Genomic DNA, 22061 nt, shown 5'->3' on the forward strand with positions numbered 1-22061 from the left:
GAACAACAGGTGAGTTTCAACTGATTTAATTTAGACTTTTATTTTAAAGAAATCAGTATTATTTTTAGTAACCCTACTCTGTAGGGTTTTTTGTTGTTGTTGTTGTTGTTGTTGCATTCTGGTTGCATTCACATTTTCTTTGTGATAAAGACTGAAAATATATTAAGAGATTACTTTTATTTTAATTAGATCTCCAGTTTTGTTTCCTCTAAAATCAAAATTGTAGTTATTTTTTTTGTAACAATTTCTTTGCACAGTTGTTCAATAAGTTTCAAGCACTGTGTTTAATAAAACTGTTTTCAATTCACCTATATTTGTCTGTTTCCTTTTTTTTTTACCTATGGTATCGATTTAGTATCGATACCAAGGTATTAGATGCTAGTATCGTACCGAAGTCAAAATTGTGGTATCGAGCCATCCCTATTAGGCAATTATTATTATCAAAGTACAATTCATTGGCCCTTGCATAGTTTCACACTGTCATCGTCGCGTAACCTTCACCCACCAGACACCAGAGGAATATATTAAAAAAATCATACATAAATTTATCAGTGTTAGGCTAATATACAAAATTATGTAATTTTTGTTATTGTATAGTTGTTGTTTTTGTTTACACTTTATGCAACTAAAACAAAACAAATAATGCAGTTTTGCCTTTTTTTTTTTTTTTTTTTTTTTTTACATGGTTAAAATAACAGCTGTACAATGTCTCTTTATAACAAGCAGGCTTGACATAATTTGTGAGAAGGAAATTTCGTTTTAAAGTCGCTTGTAATACGTTTTTCAAAGAGGAGTGATTCTCTTTTAAAAATCGTCATATGCATTCCTTGCAATCTGCAAATGTATGATGCGTATTCAGAATAAATGCAAAATAATCAGTCGGCTATGAAAATGAAAGTTTATTTCAAACTCTAACTTGTTAAACACTTATGTTTAAATATGTTAATCTTGTCGCTAATAGCCAAACACGTTTCAATAAACAAAAAGCAAAAAAAAAAAAATTAAAATTAAATAACCAAGAACTAAAATAATGCAATCTTGGTTACAAATGCTTACAGATTTAAAACAATATGACTGTTTACAATGCAAGAGTAATGCTTCCGTCTACAGATTTTTTGCCAAAAAAACAAGCTGGTTAACTTTTTCTGGTTTGAGTAGGCTGCGAAGAGGAGTGATTATGTTGCCGGCTGCACTAAACACGCGCTCTGAAGGGGTGCTAGTTGCGGTAACACATAGGTATTTTTTTTGCGAAGTCTGCCATTAAAGGAAAACGGCATCTATTTTCTTTCCACCAGTCCAGTGGCTTGTCATCACCATCAATTACTTCCTCTTGTAAGTAAGACGTGATTTCAGATTTTGCTCGCTGGTCTACAGGTGTGGATGTGAACACAGACGGCTTTGCTCTGCCAAGAAGACGACCCAGTGTTTTGATCCTTTTAGCCGGCTGTTTCTCACCTGATGACGTACCTGCCGCATCTTTTTCTTCTTCCTCCTCCACTCTGATGGGTATAGGTGGCATATTTTTTTTTCATTCCAATATGCCACCATCTCAACCTCAAGCTGTGATTTGATCACATCAAGTTGTGCAGCATCGATGTGGTCGCCCTTATAGCGTGGGTCAAGGAGGGTAGCTTTGCACATTAGTTGGAGGGTACTGTCGTCATTTTTCGAGTCGAGTTTCTCCAAAATCCTCCGTTTAATTCCTGCCGTCATCTCCACATCAGTCTCCTCCTCCTTCAGGATATCCTTTGTTAGCTGCAGCATGGGCAGCAGAGATGAGACTGTCACGTAATTTTCAGCTGATAATATATCAGTAAATTCTGCAACAGGCTTCAACCCATCCCTGACAGCCTCTAGTACAGCAATGTCCTGCCAGGTCACGTTTGGGAGTGTTCGACGACGGCTCTTGTCATCAGCAAAAACCCTTTTAATGGCAGGAAGCTGTTCCAGAATTTTTACTACCATGGCATATGTTGATCCCCAACGAGTTGTACAATCCTAAAATAACATATTAAATGACAATTATGCGTCGATTGTTAATGTTGTGATCATTTATTATAATTAAATAACATTATATTTGATTTACAAGTATTATTTCTAGTCTGACAAAAATGTCATTTTTCTTATTTTTCACTAAGATGGTTGTGCCACGATAAATATTAAGCAAATAAAATATAATAATTTGTGTACCGTTATCAGCATACGTTGAGGTAAATTTAGCTGTTCCTGCGCCTTGCGGAGCTCTTGTCGCCTCTTCCAGCTGTGAGAAAATGCCGCGTTAATATTGCGACAGATTCCAAGAGCGCGATCAGTTTTTTTTTTTCTCCTTTTGTAGTGAATAATTCACTGCCACATTCAAGTTATGGCCAAAACAGTTCAGCCATGGCCATCCGAGCCTTCGTATGGCCGCAACAATATTGGCCCCGTTATCAGTTGTAATGCATGAAATTTTACTCTGTTCTATGTCCCAATCTTGCATGGCATCTGACAGCGCCTCAGCCAGTACCTCTGCAGTGTGATTCTCCGGAATAAATGTTGTTTCCAGGCATTTTGCTTCTAGCTTCCAATCCTCCGAAATATAATGGACTGTCACAGACATATAGGGGGTCATGTTTATGCTTGACCACATGTCTGTGGTCAAAGCAACAAAGTTAGCAGCTTTCAGATCTTTAGCAATGACGTCCCTAGTTTCATTGTACAAGTTTGGGATAGCTGTTTCGGTGAAGTACTTGTGCCCCGGCAGCTCGTACTGTTTATCAAAGGTTTGGAGCAGGTCTTTAAAGCTTGCTTTCTCGACTGTATGATAGGAGACCATTTCCTTCGCAATGTACTTCGATACAGCTGCAGTGCACTGAGCCCACCTTTCACTGTTTCTTTTGTACTTTGTGCTTTTTGCAAAAGCTCCGATGATTGATGGCTGACTTCGATCTTTTCTAATCGTGCCTTCTCTTGGCACTAATTTAGCAGCCTCAGCAGGGTGGTGGCCACGCAAATGTACATGCATGTTTGTGGTTTGATTCTTTTACCGGCACAACCTTCGAGCAAAGTCTGCAAACTGCCTGCGTGACATCAGCGGGCTCACCTTTTTCATCTGGTGTAAACCCGAAATATTGCCAAATAGGCGATGTGGCATTTTTCTTTCCCACCAACTCCATCCTCCTTGTCAGAATGATAGACGGTCCTCATTTCCCATGTGTCATTCCGTGTGATAATTAATAATTACGTTAATATTTAAATAAAAGTGTAAATAAATAAAAAAGTAGACTAATAAGTAAATAAATGATCTTATAAATAAGCAAACAAATACATAAATAATCAAAAAATTGCCCCTCCCCCCGATACTATCGTGTATCGGCGATCTTACAGGCTGACGATAGGACGATATGACAATGGGCATTATCGCGCAACCCTAATGAGTAGTGTTCACTAACATGTTGTTTCTGTTGTTAGCAGACAGATAGCTTAAAGCCAAATTCACAATCAGAATCTAGTGATCCCGGAAAATAAAATAAAATAACTGTCGTATTGCACAGCCTTGTATGCAAGGACAACATAAGTTGTGATGTTGTCTATGTATAAGCCCATATAAAGGATAGACGTGTTTAATGAGGAAACTAACTGCGCAAAGGCATGCACTTTTTATCTAGACGTTTGACAAATTGTTTGAATCTCCGGTCTCAAATGAAAAAAAGTTGCACAGAAGGACCATTGTCAGCATCAGCTCAAGTAAATGGTAACCACGCTTTCGAACAAACACTTTTCTCCGCCATGCATTGTTCTTAGCAGCTCTGTGTCTCCGAGGACGGCGCTGTCTGTGATCAGGGCAGAGTAACGCAACTCTCACACACGCTGCAGTATTTGAGAGCTGCCTGCTCCGCCCCACACACACAGAGTGAAACTCTCCGACACAAGAAAAAAAACATAACTGATAACATCGGGCTGATATGGTAATAATTGAAATGTTAACAATTAAAATGATTTTTAACAATTAAAAAAACGTCTGTGAGCCCACCAATAAGCGCACAAAACGAACTCTATTAGAATCAATGATCCTTAATGTTACCTGTAAGCTACAGTTGGTTGAAGGCTCAATATCATTACCCCAGTTCCCAATGGCGTAATTCGCGTTTTCTTTTAAAGCAACATTTCATAGCAAACTACTTAAATAAACAGGTCATTGAAAGATCAGAATTTAAGCTTTACCCTTTTATCCCAGGACTCTTCCAAAACTTCTGGCTGTGGTCCTGCACAAGGCAGCATGGGTCACGTGTTCCACAGCAACAATAACACTGGGCTGCCCGCAGACGTGCCTGTCTGAAAATCGGCGTAGTGCACTCTGATTATCGGCCGATGCCGATACATTGAAAAATGCTAAATATCGGCCCGATATATCGGTCGATCTCTAGTTCTGTGCATGGATTATCTGAAGAAAGTGTACTATTCGGTATATTATTCATTATTAACAGTTTTGAACATTGCGATGCATTCCTGAAAACTCAAGTTAAATTTCCAGTTAAAGTACTATAGAACAGCTGAATGGAATGGATTCGTAATATATATTTAATCAAGTGAATGCTTGCAATGTTTCATGCATGCACAACATGGTGATTCTTATAGACGTGCTAACAGAAATTAGCATGCGGCAAAAAAATTGCATATAGTAAGTTATGCACATTGTGTGAACAGTAAATGAGTCTCTTCTGTTTTACGTGGCTGCCGCTCTCTAAAATCATGCAAGCCTATAATGAGCTGACCCTTCTCCAGTGGAAAACCAAGGCAAGCTGGATCCGTGCTGTAACTAGTCTCTCTGCAGTATGGTTCCTGTATGCCAGTGGAAAAAGTGCCGTAATCGTTCTAGTGATTTGCATGGGCTGTAGTTGCAGTTTGCAGAAAACGATGAGCCTGTATCAATGTCAGTTCTGACAGTGATGCATAGCACATCTAGCAGCTTTTAATATTGGAGTGGTCTTTGCAGAATGACACAAGCACAAACTTTTCAATATGTCCATTTAACAAATATATAAATGGCAAGCTATTTAATTGCAGAACCTTGTAATGAATTAAAGAATACATTTAAATTGTACCTCTGGAAATCAGGAAATATTTAAGCCAGGACATGCTAAACATATTCTTTACATGACATGGTACTCTATAAGTTTATGTATTGGCCACCTTCCTGAATTTGAAGTTTCACCATGTTCAACTGGTGTTTCTTTTTGCAGTTCTATATGATGACTGCAGTGGGCACCAGAGGTTCCTCTTCAACACAGCAGATTCCCGTTTTAAGGTGGAATCAGATGGGACAGTCTTAATAAAAAGGCCCGTGACCTTACATGAAGGGCACAAGAGCTTCTTTGTTCATGCCTGGGACTCAGTAGGCAAGAAGGTCACTGCAAGAGTCACGGTGCAGCTTGAGCCACAGACCAGCCATCTGCTTCTTGGTGTGGAAAATGTCCCAGCTGAACAGGTAGGATGTATTGAATGATTGTAGTGATTTTGGTCCATTTTGTTTCAAGTCCTAAAGTGTGATTAGTTTATACTTCATTGTGTCCTTCTGTTTTCCAGTCTGAGGACAGTGAGTCTGTCCCAGTGCGGGTGTTTCCATTTCACAGTAGATTCAAGAGGGAGTGGGTGATTCCTACAATCTTAGTTTCTGAAGGTGACATGGGTCCCTTTCCTAAGGAAGTAGTGAAGGTATGTCACAGTTCTATACGTTACCGACGCTTTGCTTTCAACTGTCTTATCTACTTTTATGCTCGTCCAATAAACAATGCTTTTATTTTTAGATCAGGTCCAGTAAGGATAAAGAACTTGTAATGGAGTACTGGATTACTGGTCCTGGTGCAAATGAGCCACCTAAAAACATTTTCATTATAGGCAGAACCTCTGGCCAGCTCAATGTAACACAGCCTTTGGACAGAGAGAAGTGTGCCACCTACACCGTAAGCACTGCTTCACTTTTTTTTTATAAAGATGAATTCTTTAATTCTTGACCTGAATTGAGATGCCCAAATGTTACTCCTTTTCCCCAGCTTCTGGCTCACGCTAAAGCTGTTGGATCTTCTCTTACAAAAGAGGAACCTATGGAAGTCATAATTAAAGTGGGTGATCAGAATGACAACAAGCCTGTCTTTACACAACATGTATATACGGGCAGTGTTCCAGAAGCCGTGGGTGCAGGTACAGTGTGCTGACACGCTTCACATTGCTGCTAAAGGTCTGCTTTGATACAGACCTTGCATTAGCTTGATCTTTGCATGTGCTTTCCCCTAAAATATCTAGATTATGAGATCCTGAGTGTCACGGCAACAGATGCTGATGATCCCGAGACAAGTAATGCAGCCTTAAGATACAGCATTATAAGTCAAGATCCAGCACTACCAGCTAAAGGCATGTTTGCTATTAATCCTACTACTGGGCAGATCCGACTGAATGAAGCTCAACTTGATAAGAAGGTAGGTGGGCTTTTCTTCCTCTGACCAATAACGGCTCTTAGTGTGAACAAATGTGTAACCTGGATTTTTCTTTCCAGAAATACCCTCAGTATACACTGACTGTTCAGGTTGCTGATATGATGGGAACTGGTTACGTAGTTACCTGTACAGCCGTAATCACTGTGACGGACAGTAATGACAACGCTCCTCAGTTTGACCGACAAAACGTAAGTTAGGTTTCACCCAATAATTACAACGCAGTAGCATCACCGCTGGATATGTGCTCATGTTAATGACCCTATTCTGTCCACAGTATGAGGCGACTGTGCCAGAAAATCAAAAAGACTTTGAAGTTCTGAGGTTGCCAGTGACTGATGTTGATGATCCTGAAACTCCTGCCTGGTTCACAAAGTTTAAGATTATCCAAGGGAATGATGGGAATGTCTTCAATGTGTCAACTGCCCCTGGTGGCCTGGATGGCGTCGTCACTCTAGTAAAGGTAAAATCCCAGTTTTACAGCTGTCATGTTTCAAATGTTTATTCTTTAATACATGGGCAGGGTTTACTGGGTTACAGTGAAAGAGTTAATATGGAGAATGTACACTTACACCGTATCAAAATTAAACTAAGTACAGGTTTCTTCAAAAATTATGTAAACCACTAATCAGTCCAATAACCTTTTTGTGGTTTTAAATGTCTACCGTTGTGCTTGGTTCCTTAAGATATGAGTCAGATATCTGTCCTATTGATATAGAAATTTCCTAGGTGCAAAGTTACTAGTAATTTTACATGACGTGCTTGTTTCCCTGATGTAGGAGCTGGACTTTGAGAAGAAGAACAAATACACGCTGATGGTTACAGTGGAGAATGAAGCTCCATTTGCTATCCGGCTGCCCACAGCCACAGCCACAGTGGTGGTGAATGTGGAGGATAAGAATGAAGCTCCAGTGTTCAATCCACGCGAGAAGCATGTGTCTGTGGAAGAGAACTTGGCTGTGAATGAGATAGTGACTCAGTATACAGCAACCGATCCAGACACTCGCATGAAACAGACAATAGAGTAATGAAATGCATTTATTTTCTAATGTGGTTGTATCTGCCATGTTTATGATCCAAGAATTTTACCTAACCTACTACTTGTACCTCACCTCTCAGGTATAGAATGGTTCCAGATCAACTTGGATGGCTAGCTATTAATAAAACTACTGGCTACGTCGCTGTTAAGAGCAAAATGGACCGAGAAGAATCCTCTCTTATTGATGGAAAATACAAAGCTCTGGTTCTTGCTGTTGATAATGGTACCTTTTTTTTGTCCATGTTACCCTTAATCTAAATCAGGGAGATGCATGTAGTCCTTGAATCTTAAGCCTTTTTGGGTTTTGCAGGTGCCCCTCCTACCACAGGGACTGGGACATTGATTGTGGACCTGAAGGATGTGAATGATAATGCCCCAACAATCGACCAAAGAGAGATCCGTATCTGTAACAAGGACCCCGAGCCAGTGTTCCTCTCCGTCAGTGACAAGGACGGGCCTCAGTTTGGCCCCCCCTTCAGAGTGGAGCTTCGGGATAAATCCAGCAACAACTGGACTGCAAAAATGAATGAAAGCAGTAAGCATGTAGCTGTTTGAAGAAGAGGGAAAAAACTGGGGTGGAGTTGGGATGTCCAACTGTGCTTTATCACCTTGATCGGGGTGGGGTGACTGAGAGGTGATGAAACAAAGGCTACAGTGATTGTAGCCAATAGTATGTTTTTAATCAGTGAGTGATGGGTGGGGCCAATCTGCTTTTATCCAGGGCCAGTGAATTGTGCCAATCAGGCACTAGTCAGCATTGCAGGTCCCATGTAATGTGAGCAAACCCTGTAAATAACTTGTCAGCGTGGAAACTGTAAATACCACTTGTATTGAAATGAAAAGCTAGTTACCATTAGTTCTCTCCTGTTACACCTAGTAAACAAAGGCTTTAATGTTTCCACACTATAATTAAACAGGTGCGGTCTTTGGATGAGGTTTTTTGTGAACTTTTAAAAAAAAAAAAATCTGGTCTGTTCTATTTGTTCTGATTCTAACTTTGCCCCCTTCCCCTCCCCTCCCCCCCTTTCAGATACAGGCATTATACTCACATTGAAGGAACAGCTACCACGGGACAAGTACAATGTGGTCCTAAGGATCTTTGACAATAATAACCTTTTTCAAGATAATACTCTCGCTGCTGAAGTCTGTGACTGCACCGGAAAGGACGCCAGGTGTGACGACAAATACGTTGCTGGCTTGGAGCTGCCGGGGATTCTGGGAATCTTGGCAGCTATCCTACTCCTGCTTTGTAAGTAGTGCCTCTGTGTCTTGGGTGGTTTTTAATTGTATTTTTTATAGAATTGGCACAGCCTCCTGATTTCCTTCCCCTGCCACCCCTCAGTGCTTGTCCTGCTGCTGCTCATGTTCCTGAGGAGAAGGACCCGGGTGAAAAAGGAGCCGCTGCTCCAGGATGACGACATCCGGGACAACATCTACTACTATGATGAGGAAGGTGGTGGAGAGGAAGATCAGGTAGGTGCCAAAGGCTCTGAATAGTATAGATCGTTCCGGGGTACTTTTTCCCCAAAAGCTCCAATTAGCGACTTGCAGCGGTTTGAACCATTCAGTTGTACTCCGCTTTGATGAAACGTATCTGCCGTCTGTGTTTGCAACTCTGTTTAAATCATGCTGAGGTTTTATTTGGGTTAGTTTACATCGGAGTGCTCTGGGAATCATGGCAAATTTTGTAGAATTGAGAACCAAGGACTGTTTTGATGGTGTCCTGTATTTTGAAGAGTTGCAGTTAACTGAGTTGTCCTGTCTTCACCCTGCTCCCTTACAATCAGGACTACGATTTAAGTCAGATACACAGAGGACTGGATAACAGGCCGGACGTTTTCCGTAATGACGTGGCTCCGACGTTCCTGGCTGCACCACAGTACCGGCCCAGGCCCGCCAACCCTGAAGACATCGGCAACTTCATTGACGATGTGAGTGGGGAGTGGTTTGTACGCGTTGTGCGACGTGAGCGTGGGTTCATTAATGCTGGAGTCCTCGATCCACAAATTTGGTCGCTGCTGTCATTAATGTGATTTAAAGTGTGATTTATAAGATGGTGTCTGTTTTAAAACTTTCCAGAACTTGAAGGCTGCAGATACAGATCCAACGGCTCCCCCCTATGATTCCTTGTTGGTGTTTGATTATGAGGGAGGGGGCTCAGATGCTGGTTCCCTCAGCTCTCTTAACTCCTCCAGCTCTGGGGAGGACCAAGACTACAACTGCCTAAATGAATGGGGGCCACGATTTAAGAAGCTGGCTGACATGTATGGTGGTGGTGAAGAGGACTGAAGGTCATGTGACAGACTTTGTGCTTGTGCCCATTGAGTCCTGTGCCGCTCTGTCCTAACAGACTGTTGCCTTGCTCTCTGGTTCTTACTCCACACTTGTGGTTTAATGGGAGTTGCTTTTGAATGTGAGATCATTCTCTGAAGTCTGATGTGGGGCTAGGACACGAGTTTGTGTGTATATACATACCAAATGAACTTGGATTAATTGTTAAAATGATGATTAAAGGTGATTGAATATTTTAAAGTGCTTTCCATGCTCAGTTTAAATTTAATTCATGGTCATATTTAGTGCCTTAGACATTTTTCACTTTGCTTTTATGAGTGTTTTTCACACTTGCATTCATTGTGATTTGTTAGGAAGTTTTGTTAAAGATTTTTATTAAAATATTTAAAACAAATGCCTCTGGACTGATACTTTTGGCATTTAGTAATCTGAACCTACTTGTTCTGTGTGTTGAGTTGGTCTCCTTCATGAAGAACGGCTTCTCTTGGAGTAGGTAACACACAGCAGTGCTGATTAAATTGTCAAGCAAAGTTTAGGGTTGATACCTCTTTTAACATGCAGATCAGACTTGGCGTGTTGACCATAGTCTTTGTGAAAATCTGCTCGTGGCCCAGTAAATTGTCAGTATTCCTGTAAACCCTAATGATATTATAGGGACTTGGTGATCAAAGTTCTCTGAATAACTTCATTTTTATCCCCTTGTCTGCTATGCTTGCATTTAAGAATAGAGTTGTAATTAAACACGTGCACAGACCTGTCAAGTGATATGATACTAGTGCTGAAGTGTGATGGTATGAAACAGCTCGTTCCTGCCAGTTTTATTTGGCAGTCTTTTCAAAACTGCTCACAATGAAGGTTTGTGGTTGTCTGGCGCCTCCCTCTGGACACCCGGGGCATTCCGATGAGGGCCGCCTCAGGTGTCCGTGGGGGGCTTCAGTTACTCTGCAATGAATTGCATTGTGGGCTATGGAGGGGAAGAGAGATGAATTGGGACAAACTGGTACCAATGTTGGCCTGTGTGTATCTCCTGTTGTGAAAAGAGTGCATTTATATAGTAATAACAGGTGTATATCTAGATAGGATTGTTACCTTGCTCGCTTGCAAATCCTTTTTTGTGACTGATAAATCGCGATGAATAAATGTAAATTTACAGTAAGTACTGATGAGTCCGCATTGTCGAGTATTTGGGAGTGTGTATAAAATCGGGGATTTTTCCATTATATTCGTTCTGAAGCTTAGTGGTGTTTAAAGAAAGCTGACCAAGGCGTAATAAACGAAATGTTACCGCACTTTAGCTACCTCGTCAGTTTAATTTAAATTTCAGTACTATTGTTTTGTCATCCATCTGCAGCAATGACAGATCATGGTGTCTCATTTTGTAAGAGGCCCGCTCGATGCGTCGCACGTTATGTACAAGCAAGTCATGTCGCAAGGACCATCATATTCAAGAAATTACGTTAAAGCATTTTTTCACTGTTACAGGAAACAAAAGACGTTTTTCAGGTCCTCAAAATATAAACCTAAATTTAAAAAAATCTGAATGCAATACAAAAAACCGTGAAATGCCAGGCTTTTATTTGGTGACATGATGAAGATTAGGGCTGGCTAGGGGTTAAGGTTGTCATAGTTAGGGTTGGGGGCTTTGCGAATAGAAATAAATGGAGAGTCTCCACAATAATGAGTAGTGGAGGTGTGTGTGATTGTTTTACGATTAGATGGAAAAAAGCGAAGGGCCGATCGGTTCTTTTCTGGCAACAGCAGAGGGTGGTGTTGGACTCATGGAAGTCCGAAGGGGATCTGCTGCCTGGCACTGAGAAGAAATCCTCCTCTTGCTGCTTTCAGGTTCTGTATTAGGGCTGGGGGTAAGCGATTATTTTTAAAACTATTATTCGGGCGATTATTTTATCGAATAGTCGACTATTCTAATGACTAATTAGATCATTTATCTAACTTATTTTTCTGTTGCATGATTAAAAAAAAAAAAAATCACTAATTGCCCCTAAAGATTAAATAGATTACTTTATTATACAAAAGTATCCAAAGCCAAACATCTTTTGCTTAAAACAAAATAACAGCAGTGTTATACAAAATGGTTTTGTTAAACAAAACTCTTTTACAGTACCAATAACTCAAGTTTAAAGGTTTTGGAAAAAAAAGTTGTAGTGCAAAACAAAACACTGTGGAGTTCACAGTATGGATATCCCAGCTTGTTCAAGACAAAATAAAATTACTGTTTCACAGGCTAGATAGCGGTGTTCTGTTAGCTATAAGTTAGCCATCCTTACCAATAATGCCAGCAGTATATGCTATTTCTAACTAACGTTAGCTCAACACTGTTTAGCCACTAGGTATTAGCAGAAATCAAACACAAACACCGTTAGCTCACATCAACGAAGTGCGGAGAGCTCAAGTACACGTTGCACAATACACTACTAACATCACACAAACATGCAATTAATTTAGTAAACATTGGCGAGAGTAACGTTACTTCTGTTCTCCGGCGTCACGAGTAACAATGGGGTGCCTTCGCTTCAGATGCTCCCACATGGAAGTCGTGCTGGTGTGGTATGCTAGCTCCATCTTGCAAAGACTGCATATAACTATACCGTTGCGTTTCTGGCTGTGTTTAAAATATTCCCACACCTTTGAGGTAGGACGGCGAGTTGTTTTCTGATGACATGTATTGCTTGGGAGTGCAGGCTGCTGAACCTGAGAAGTGGACGGAGTTTCGTTATCCATGCTGCTTTGTTTTGGTCGCCCACGTGCGTCTGGTGAGTGGGCGTGATGTGTCGACTACTGGATTTGACGTCGACGTTTTTTTAGAACCGAGTCGTCGACGTCATCGACGCGTCGCTGCAGGCCTACTAAACAATGATATGTTTAATGGATTGAGGAACAATGATATTTTTCCAAACTAACCTCTTGGATTGGCTTCACATCACTATAATCGATAAGCAGCGCTTTAAAGTGCATGATTTTTTTTTTCTCTAAACTATTCAATAAATATTTAAGACATGTAGATGTACCTTACATAAGAAAGGTGAAAACTGGCTGATATAAGCAGTTGTTGTCCTAATATATTAGCTAGGCACGTCTGATGCTTGTTCAAGCCTGTAAGACATTCCATCTTAGGATAGGATGGTGAAAACAGAAAGCAGTTCGGAGTAAACACAACCTCCTGTGTTTGATATGCACACTGAGACTGAGGTCACAGTGACCCGAGTCACCTGATCATAGGTAGGATCTGAGACTGTGAAGACAGCATGCCTTCTAAAGCAAACCAGTTTTGGTAGCCTGCTTTTGGATGATAAGAACTGTACCGGAAGACTCTCATTCTGGTCATTCACTCCTCTCATTATTCCAATTAAGCATTCATTGGACACGCCTTCTTGGACATTTTAGCGATCGATACTTCTCTCATGTTGTGTACTGCAGAAGGGTGTATTTGTTCTCTAGAGGTCTTGGCAGTATTTAGTGATGTCTCTTCCCATGATGTTGAAAAAATGTCCGATAGCGCTATCGCATTTGTGTTCTGCATTAGCCATAACCACTTTCTGGGAATGCATGACTAACTACTTGCTGGACAAGCGCCCTAACGTAAAGTTGCTTGATCTTTCTTTCAAGCACGTCTAGAATTATCAGAAATTTTTAAGAGGCCCATAATAATTGCAGCTCGAGCTAAAATGGACTTGTAATTGCACCTCTAAAAGCATTATATATTTACAGTCTCCAAGTGTCACGTTACAGTTGCTGCATTTGTAGTTGTTACAGAATGTTCCGAAATGTGAATAAATGTACATTCTTTTGATTCAAATTTCAGAATGTTTTATTTCATTCTCAAAACAATATTCAAATATAATAGAATGCAGATGATATTGTGTAAGTTTCTGTAAATATTCCTTAATGCCTTTCCAGTCTTTATGTCAGAGCAAACAGCATCCTGTCAATGATCATTTAAGCTACCACATATTTTAACTGAAATCTATGTGGACACAACCTCAGTGTTTGCCATAGCTCGCTCAATCCATGTTTCAGAGCCTTAGCTCTTGTATAAAGCAGACATGCAGTAATCATCTCACTTTCATCGCCAGGTTACAAATGAAGTTCTTTAATGCAGTCTTCATCCATATATGTATAGAAACTAATGCCTTGCACAATAAATGTGCGCTGTGACTTTAAATCTCCTTCAACCTGAGATACCTGTTTAGATTGCTGATAACGCTTCTTCCTGCTTCCATTTGCATTAGCTGTGCATTGTTGTAAGCAAGTGGAGCAGACTGTGGCATCAGGTTACAACGTTTCACATCCTCTTCTTCCCGGTGACTCAGTCATGACCTGAGTGTAGGCAGCCATTTCGCTGTGGCTAAAACACAAATTACACTGGAAGCATGACATCACAGTTTCTCACAGGTGGACTAACCTTACGTCACAGCACATTTCCCGAGAGCAGACTTACCACACCTTCTCTTATCAAGCAATCCCGGATGCATTTACATGATTGGCGTATAAGGATTACGAATTAGGAATATACTTTAAAAGTCTGTAAATTTGCTAGTTTACCAAGTTTGCTACTAATGTAGTTTACATAGGTCACCTATTGAAGTGTCAACAACAATAAAGGTAAGTATGCAGGATACGGCCAGGGTGGAGTTCATCTAAGCCGGGATAAAGCCTGGCCTAGCCCCCGGGGGGGCAATTATCTGCATTCTCACCAAAGTGAGGAACGTACCAACCCCCCGTCCTTAATCACAAGATACATGGGCTGACTGGGCACATTGTTTTGTGGCACCAAACTGCCACACTTGGGAAAACAGTGAAGCACTCTACTGTGGGAAGAATCTCGGAAGGCTGTAAGTATGGAACTCCTCCAGCTCCTCAGGCAGATGGAAATCTCCTTCATGCTAGGAGATGTCGAATCGTGCACCACCGTTTCCTGCTGGCAACAGAGTCTCCCACTGTGAACTGCACCACCCCCCCGACCAACTACACTTTCTGTCTCACAGCATTTGTCTAGCTGTGACATCATTCTGGCACATTCTAGGCACGTCTGAAGTCACATGCCTACAGCATGTGTGTACAAGATCCCCTTTGAGCCCAGGGACCCTGTCATTAGATGCCTGATTCTGTATTGGGGGGGGGACGGCTGGTGGATCATTTAATTCATGAACCTTAACATGAGAAAAGGCAGCCTAAGAGTCACTGACGCATCACCGTCTTTAGCCAGGAGGGACTTTCTGTGGCTCAGCGTGAGATAGGAGATACGCCGCACATTCCAGGGAACAACACCCCTACAAACACAAGATGGTGCTTGTCTCTGCCGCAGAAACAAGAGACCGTGATTTTTTCGGGTGAATCTGAACATGCTGAAACTTAGCTCAAGGATAAAGAGACGTGGTCGAGATGCATGCTTCCACAACATAACAAGACTTGAAAGGTCATGCTACATAAACATTTTATGCTATCTAAAAGCTTCTGTGTTAATGGGCTTTTAAGGACATTGATGAAGTCAATATGCAACAGCGGAAGCGGCTTTGCAGATAAAAACCACGGATTCCGAGTATCTTTTTCGTGGAAGAATTCTTCACAGTTTATGAAGTGTATGGTTAATTATTCAAGATTTTAAACATGTATTTTACCTATTTCAACTTGGGTAGGTGTGGACAAAAAAGGTCTCATGCTATATTAATTAAGGCTTGTATTCACTTCAGGAGTTTTGTGCAGATAAAAGCTAGTTATTCTTCTCGACTCTGACCTGCAGGAACACGCTTTGATGGTGCCATAAAGCATTCATCTCTTCACACAAGCAAATAACCACCCAACCCCCATATGCTCTCTCTCTCTCCACCCAGTTTCTCTCCCTCAGTCGAGAAGTTAATAGTTTGCATCCTGAGTCCGAAACATTCAGCTAAATGCATAATTTATGAACAACGCGAACACGATGTTTACTTTCACAGCCCGCGTCTGTTACCGAAGGCGGACAAAAGTAACTCAACCTTTGTCCATTAAAAAGTCAACACATGTATAGCAAGGAAATGGTGGATACATGTGTTGTACAATTTCTGAGTCAATTTGTAGTTATTAATATGTAGATGAAGGAGCGAAGTGCTAAAGCATTTTTAAAAATAACATACAAGGGGAAAAATCCAGGAGACATTTTCAAGTTTAGTAAATGAATAACAATCGGCTATTATCAGCGACCCAGGGCAATGGCCTTGGTAGAATCATGGTTAAAGTTCTGTTTGTTATAACCATGAAGCAGGAGGAAAGAATGTAGTTTCTCTTTCAGTAGCTGTGTATAAATACACTGTTAATCATTAAATGAGTTTTAGAAATGGGCTGTAGAGGAGAGAGGGATTATATTTTTTTTTACTAACTGCAGTTAAATGAATGTCTAGTGGGTTAATACACACTCTGTCACAGAGTTGTGTGCATTACTGTTTATTACAGACATTAAAATTGTATGTCTATAAATCATTTTCTATATATTTATTGTAAACATATGTATTCATATTTTGATCATTGCAAATAACGTTTGACGATGATGATGATGATGATGATGATGATGATGATAACACCCTTAAAATGCATATTCTAAGCCAACACACTAGCAAACTAAGGATTTAGGATGCATTTATTGTGACCTATTTAACCTTTATTGTATTCGGGATGGATGGAAAATAATCAGGCAAAACAGAAAATCGCAAGTTAACAGCTGCAGATGAAAACAACAGTGTTTTGGTGAAAATGTTAGAAACGAAATACGGGAGCTTAAGAGTTAAACAGAGATGCTTCACCTCTCCTCAATAATAATACAGGGGATACTGGAAGATATTTACTACATGTAATTACATTGTTTCATGCCTTGTTCTGAACACCAAGCAGTACCTTTATAGCATAGCTGCCAGAAAACCATTTGTATCCCAAGGCTTTTGTATCATTAGCAAGGTCAGTGATATCTACACTATATTGTGGAATGTGTGTGTGTGTGGGGGTATCCAGTCATAATGGTTGTATTGTGAACCCTTCCATCCCTTAAGGACATGAATGTGACACTCTTCAAAGCGACTGTCTGGTTTTTCAAAGCCAAATGTATAGTACAATTCTACAACAGCACATTATGAGATATGCACAAATTGGATCCTAAACAAAACCATAACCAAAAGAATAACATGACCTAGCCTAGCAAGTGCTAGTTTAAAAAAAAAAATTTGGAAACGTAGGCTATTAAGCGGACAGGTTTGCTTTTTATCAGCGACGAGAAAATAGTGTGCTTAGGGAACGTCAACGTGATGCATAGGTGACGAGTAGACTGTGAGCAAACATGGCGCCCACAGCTGCAGGTGAAGAGCTGGGGTTACTGGTGCGAGAAGACGGGCTGGCTGCAGCTCACAGGCATTTTAGCGCATGTCCACAAGTTTGCTTTACAAATGCAGCTTGTCAGTCTCGCTGGGGTCGCACTCAAGCATAAAGACAATCAGGCCGGAAGAATGTTAAACAAAACCTCCTCATTTTGTTTCCCATGAAGATTAATTTGAATCATCTGTGTAATTAAAGCCAAGTTCTGCTTAGGAAGCAAAATGTCATGTGTTTTGCCCTTTCGATAAGGGAAATAAATGTTCTGCTGCCTGAATCTGTGTCTATCAGTTGGCCGACAGCATGAAAATGTCTGCAGTCAGTGAAGCCCTGTGTAAAAGGCAGGCAATTAATACAAGTTATAAAATTCACATCTTAAAGTTCCGTTTCTCTGCACACTTTAAAAAGCTATTTGTGGTGGTGATCAACATTTTATCTAAGCTACTCCTACCAGTCGTATTTTTTTTTTTTCCCCCAAATGTCATCAGATAAACTATTACTTGATAATAACAAAGACTGCACCAAAAAAGTGGGCTGCAATTAATACGCCCCCTATTTTTTTCAATGAACAATCGACCATCTATTCACATGATCATGAAACAGGCATGTGATTCAGCCTGTGACTGGTTATGACTCAGCCGTGTGATTTTCGACTGCCTTTCTTGTTCAGTCTTGAATCTTGAATTTAGACATTGTTAATAACAGAAGGTGAATGTCTTAAAGAAATAAACTCACTAGATAGGGGAAAATAAAAGGAGGTTATAGCTCTCAGACTGAAATTTCAAACTTTACAGTTCATTTTAGAGAACCGGGGTGTTGGCAATGCAGTTAGCGTCTAAGCTTAAATGGATATGATTTACAGCAGGGGTCTCCAACTCCGGTCCTAGAGAGCTACCGTCCAGTAGGTTTTCTATCCTACCCGGCTTCTGATGAGCCACACCTGTTCTCAGGTAAATACCAGGAGCAGCTGTGGCTCATCAGAAGCCAAGTGGGACAGAAAACCTACTGGATAGTAGCTCTCCAGGACCGGAGTTGGAGACCCCTGATTTACAGGGTAAAAATAAAAACACGACATATGCACTGCGTATGTCGGGTACACCTGTATATTTCTACATATTTTTAACAACCTTATCAACTGCACAAAAGAAACACAGGCCTACATATTTCTGATTCTATTCCTAAACTGTTTCAGGGTTGGCCTGTTTCAATGCTAAAAATGAAAGGACATGGATGGATGGATGTTTATGGGGAAATCGCATTGAATAAGTACAGTTCATATGTGGGTGGCTCTGGAAACGGTGTCAGGACGGGAAGCAGAAACCAGCCACTCCTACCAATCTGTTCCCGGATTGTGCGCTTCACACCTGAGCCCCGCAGCACAGAGCTCACTCCCGTAATCCGACTTCCCGTATTATCGGTTCATAAGGGCGAGCCGCAACGCTACTGCGGAAACCACGTCAGAAACGGCATCACACATTCAAAGCTGGAAGGTAATAAAGATACGCGCTTTGCACCCCTGACCTGGATAAACAGTTTGAAGATGGATGGATGGAATGATAATAAGTGGAAACCTGTGACCCAGCACTTGGTATGGATTTGGAAGACAGACAGAATAAATACAAGCTATTTCATTTTAAGCATACAAATACATTCTGAAGAACATGACCTCAAGTGTGGAACATTTAATATTAAAATCCAGTCCAACTTCCCATGAACAAGTCATAAAACATCTGTCTTCCCAGCTTTAACAATTAATGACTTAATGTGACTTAATTAGTAATTACATTAAAGGGAAGGATGCCCTGCCTGTACAAGGCTATTTCCAAAGGTATTTAAACAGTTATAGCTTAGCAACTGGTTTACTTCTAAATTTCGAATTTAAAATAAGTATTGTCAAGATGGTGGGAAACAGGTTCAGCGTTGGCTTTAAGCTTCATTTATTTTATGCTTCATGCCATAGCCTGTGAGAAAACCCCATAATTTCATTATCAACAATTAGAAAAAAAGCATGTATTAGAATATAAAGCCTGTTTTGTTCCTATAGCATTTAACCACACAGATACATCATATACTCATTCCAGTAACCACTTAACTAATCTCCATACTCAGCATAAGAGATTCTCCATTAATGCAAGTTGTTGTGAGTATGAAAAGAGCAATAAGAGTAATAGATCAATATCTCACCATCATAAATTATTTAACAAGAAACTAAAGTTTGAAGTCAAACTTATTTTTAACCTCATCTTTATCAGAGACTCTGGAATCTTAATCTCATTTTACTCTGAAACTGCGGTTACTTTTATAAAAAGAACAATTCAATTTAACACACCTTGTCATTTAGACCACAAAATAGTCATTTCCGCAGTCCCACCCATCAAATAATTCTTCAGATCTCCTGACTTACTTTTTTTTTTTTTTTAATATATATTCCTTCTGCCACCACCTTCTGCATAATTGATGCTGTATAAATGGTTCAAGACCAGTAGGAATCATCACATGATGACTGGGCTTCATATACCTTACTGAGTGGTAAATGTGTGATTCTGTCATATGTATGCATTTGGCAAATGCATCTGTCCAAAACAACATACAGCTAAGAAAACATGGTTAAGCCAGTCCCTGAAACGACTGAAGTTAAGAGCCCAAAAATGAAAATAAGCTTACACTTCCGAACACAGGATTTGAACCAGTGACCTTCTGATTACAGAGACCTAGTCCTAACCCTCCCAGACACACACCACCCTCGAAGAAACAAATAGCAATTCTCAAAAAATAAAGTGACAGTAATAGTATTAACTAACAATATTAATGTCAATTTAAGTAACATACATATATTATTTAATAAAATATACCATGTAAAATATTGCAGCAACAATAGGTATTACCGTTTCATGCAAAAAAAATACATGATATTTGTGTGAAGGGGGGCTGGGGGGGAAGAAGGTCAGAGTCAGCTGACCTATAACAATTTGTAATAGTTTGCTAAACCTGTTCCTCGAGTTCTGTGTTTGTATATGTGACTACATACATGTAGTATCATGGATACTTAACTTTTGGATACTCATTTGTGCAGTCACATGCCGAATCTGGCTCTCTGTGAGAGACACAGATGTGTATGTATGTTCAGCTAAGAGCGAGTTTAGGGGTCAGAACACCAGTTCAGCCAGTGTACAGTCTTCCTTAGCAGACGGGGTTAAGGGTTTCACTCAAGGGCTCGACAGTGATATGATTACTCTGCCAGGCTCAGAATTTGAACCCACAATCCATAACTATCCTATATATCAGGCACGAATAGGAAAAATATCTCTGCTCGTTACAGTTCTGACTGCCAAACAACCAAAGTTTCACCAAGAAACCCAGGGCTGTTGGAGGGTCATGGATACCCTGGCAGATTCAGGGGGCACAGCGCTTGACAAGGGACCATGAAGACTTTTTGTCAGGAGGCCCAAAATTTCTAGATAGACCCTTGCATTCAATGCGGTGTCATAGTGAAAGCCACGAATACAAGTAAACTGTAGACAGGATGGGAAGTCTGGGGGATTCCTGGGCTCAAATATTGATGAAATATATAAGAATGGTGGCTGAATATGAAATGAACTTTCTAACTCTCCAGGTCCCAAAAGGGGTAGGGCATTAGGATCATGGAGTGTGTGGTCAGTAAGATCTGCTGAATGGTGCCTTTCAGTTCAGTTCTGTTTGAGATATAGATATTATGCAAGGTTTCTTTACACCAATATGGACTTCACATGGCAATGTTGAAACGGGCACCAATAATTTTTACACAATTAAACACAAGTTCTCATTTTAAAGCTGTGTTTTAACTTTTAAAGTATATCATGCTTTTGGGCAGTGTCGAAAGATAAGCTGTAGTGTGTACTTAGGGCAGTGTAACTGTTAGCTATCGGGGGGAATTAAAAGCTCTAATAAGGGTGTGACAGCCGAGCGAGACCGGGAGGTATTTGCAGCATTGTTCTCTGGGTGCCGAGACCAGCGGAGAGACAAAGGAAGGTAAATACCTCAGTTTGCGCACTTATCTGCTGTGTTTTTGTCTTGAGAAAAACTAACGACAATAATAGGAATAGTTAGTGTTTGGCCAATGGGACAAACTTCACAAAACAGTATTCCTTATTTTATAAGTATTACTTTCACATGTAGTGAAAATGGAGTATTATTAGGAAGAGGGTGATGACTGACTTGCTTTGCTTTCATTAAACAATTATACAGTGTGTCTTTGGCTGTTCTGAATTGTTATGAAAAAAATATCAACGTTTCATATCAGTCCATCATCTTTCACTTTAAACATCAATCTGAAATTGCCTGATTCGTGTTGCCTAAAATATGACAAAATCATGCAGTATGCTAAGATGACACCGCAATGAGACTAGAACAGCTTGTAAAACTATACGTAACTTATGTACTGTGGTATTTCCAATACGTAATGTATTATTGTCTGCGGCCTAACAGGTGTACTCCTCTTAAAGTTACACGCATGCAATTCTAATTCAAGATGATTAATTAACTGTAATGTGTTAATTCAATCTGTGTTTCTTTCGGTTTTTTTTACTTTTAATATATATTTTCGATAATCCTCACCTGCAATAATGCCATCCAAAGTAGGGGGCTCGTGTACCCAAACCACAATTTGCATTTCAACGCCGAGTTTTTCCAGGATAAACGCCCTCGCTCTTGCGGGCGCTTCCTCTAAATCAGTGTTTCTTAACCCAGTCCTCGGCGAACCCCAGACGGTCCACGTTTTTGCTCCCTCGCTGAGGACTGGGTTAAGAAACACTGCTCTAAATCCTCGTCGGGAATGATTGACTCGGTTGGCTTTAGGACCCGGTGAGACACAGCGGAGCCTCCTTTTACCTGCGGGCAGCTCGCGGATGAGGAGGCTCCATGCCCATAAT

At 40.5% G+C, this 22061-nt stretch overlaps 1 protein-coding gene across 2 annotated transcripts in view; it reads left to right on the plus strand.

Moving 5' to 3' along the window:
• Window positions 1–10195, plus strand: part of LOC111832945 (B-cadherin-like) — a 34185-nt gene extending 23990 nt beyond the window's left edge. The window contains exons 3-16 of one of the 2 annotated variants that reach the window (XM_023790750.2): window positions 5223–5467; window positions 5566–5694; window positions 5787–5942; window positions 6033–6180; window positions 6283–6455; window positions 6533–6661; window positions 6748–6933; window positions 7250–7494; window positions 7590–7732; window positions 7820–8044; window positions 8540–8758; window positions 8852–8982; window positions 9297–9440; window positions 9589–10195. In XM_023790750.2, coding sequence (XP_023646518.2) covers window positions 5223–5467; window positions 5566–5694; window positions 5787–5942; window positions 6033–6180; window positions 6283–6455; window positions 6533–6661; window positions 6748–6933; window positions 7250–7494; window positions 7590–7732; window positions 7820–8044; window positions 8540–8758; window positions 8852–8982; window positions 9297–9440; window positions 9589–9798 — 2483 coding nt within the window. In that variant the 3' untranslated portion in view covers window positions 9799–10195. The remainder of the gene's footprint in view (window positions 1–5222; window positions 5468–5565; window positions 5695–5786; window positions 5943–6032; window positions 6181–6282; window positions 6456–6532; window positions 6662–6747; window positions 6934–7249; window positions 7495–7589; window positions 7733–7819; window positions 8045–8539; window positions 8759–8851; window positions 8983–9296; window positions 9441–9588) is intronic. The other variant, XM_072718244.1, reaches the window with a different exon arrangement.
• Window positions 10196–22061: the final 11866 nt, after the last annotated feature.

Source organism: Paramormyrops kingsleyae, chromosome 11, assembly GCF_048594095.1.
Source record: "Paramormyrops kingsleyae isolate MSU_618 chromosome 11, PKINGS_0.4, whole genome shotgun sequence".
Classification (NCBI taxonomy): Eukaryota; Metazoa; Chordata; class Actinopteri; order Osteoglossiformes; family Mormyridae; genus Paramormyrops; species Paramormyrops kingsleyae.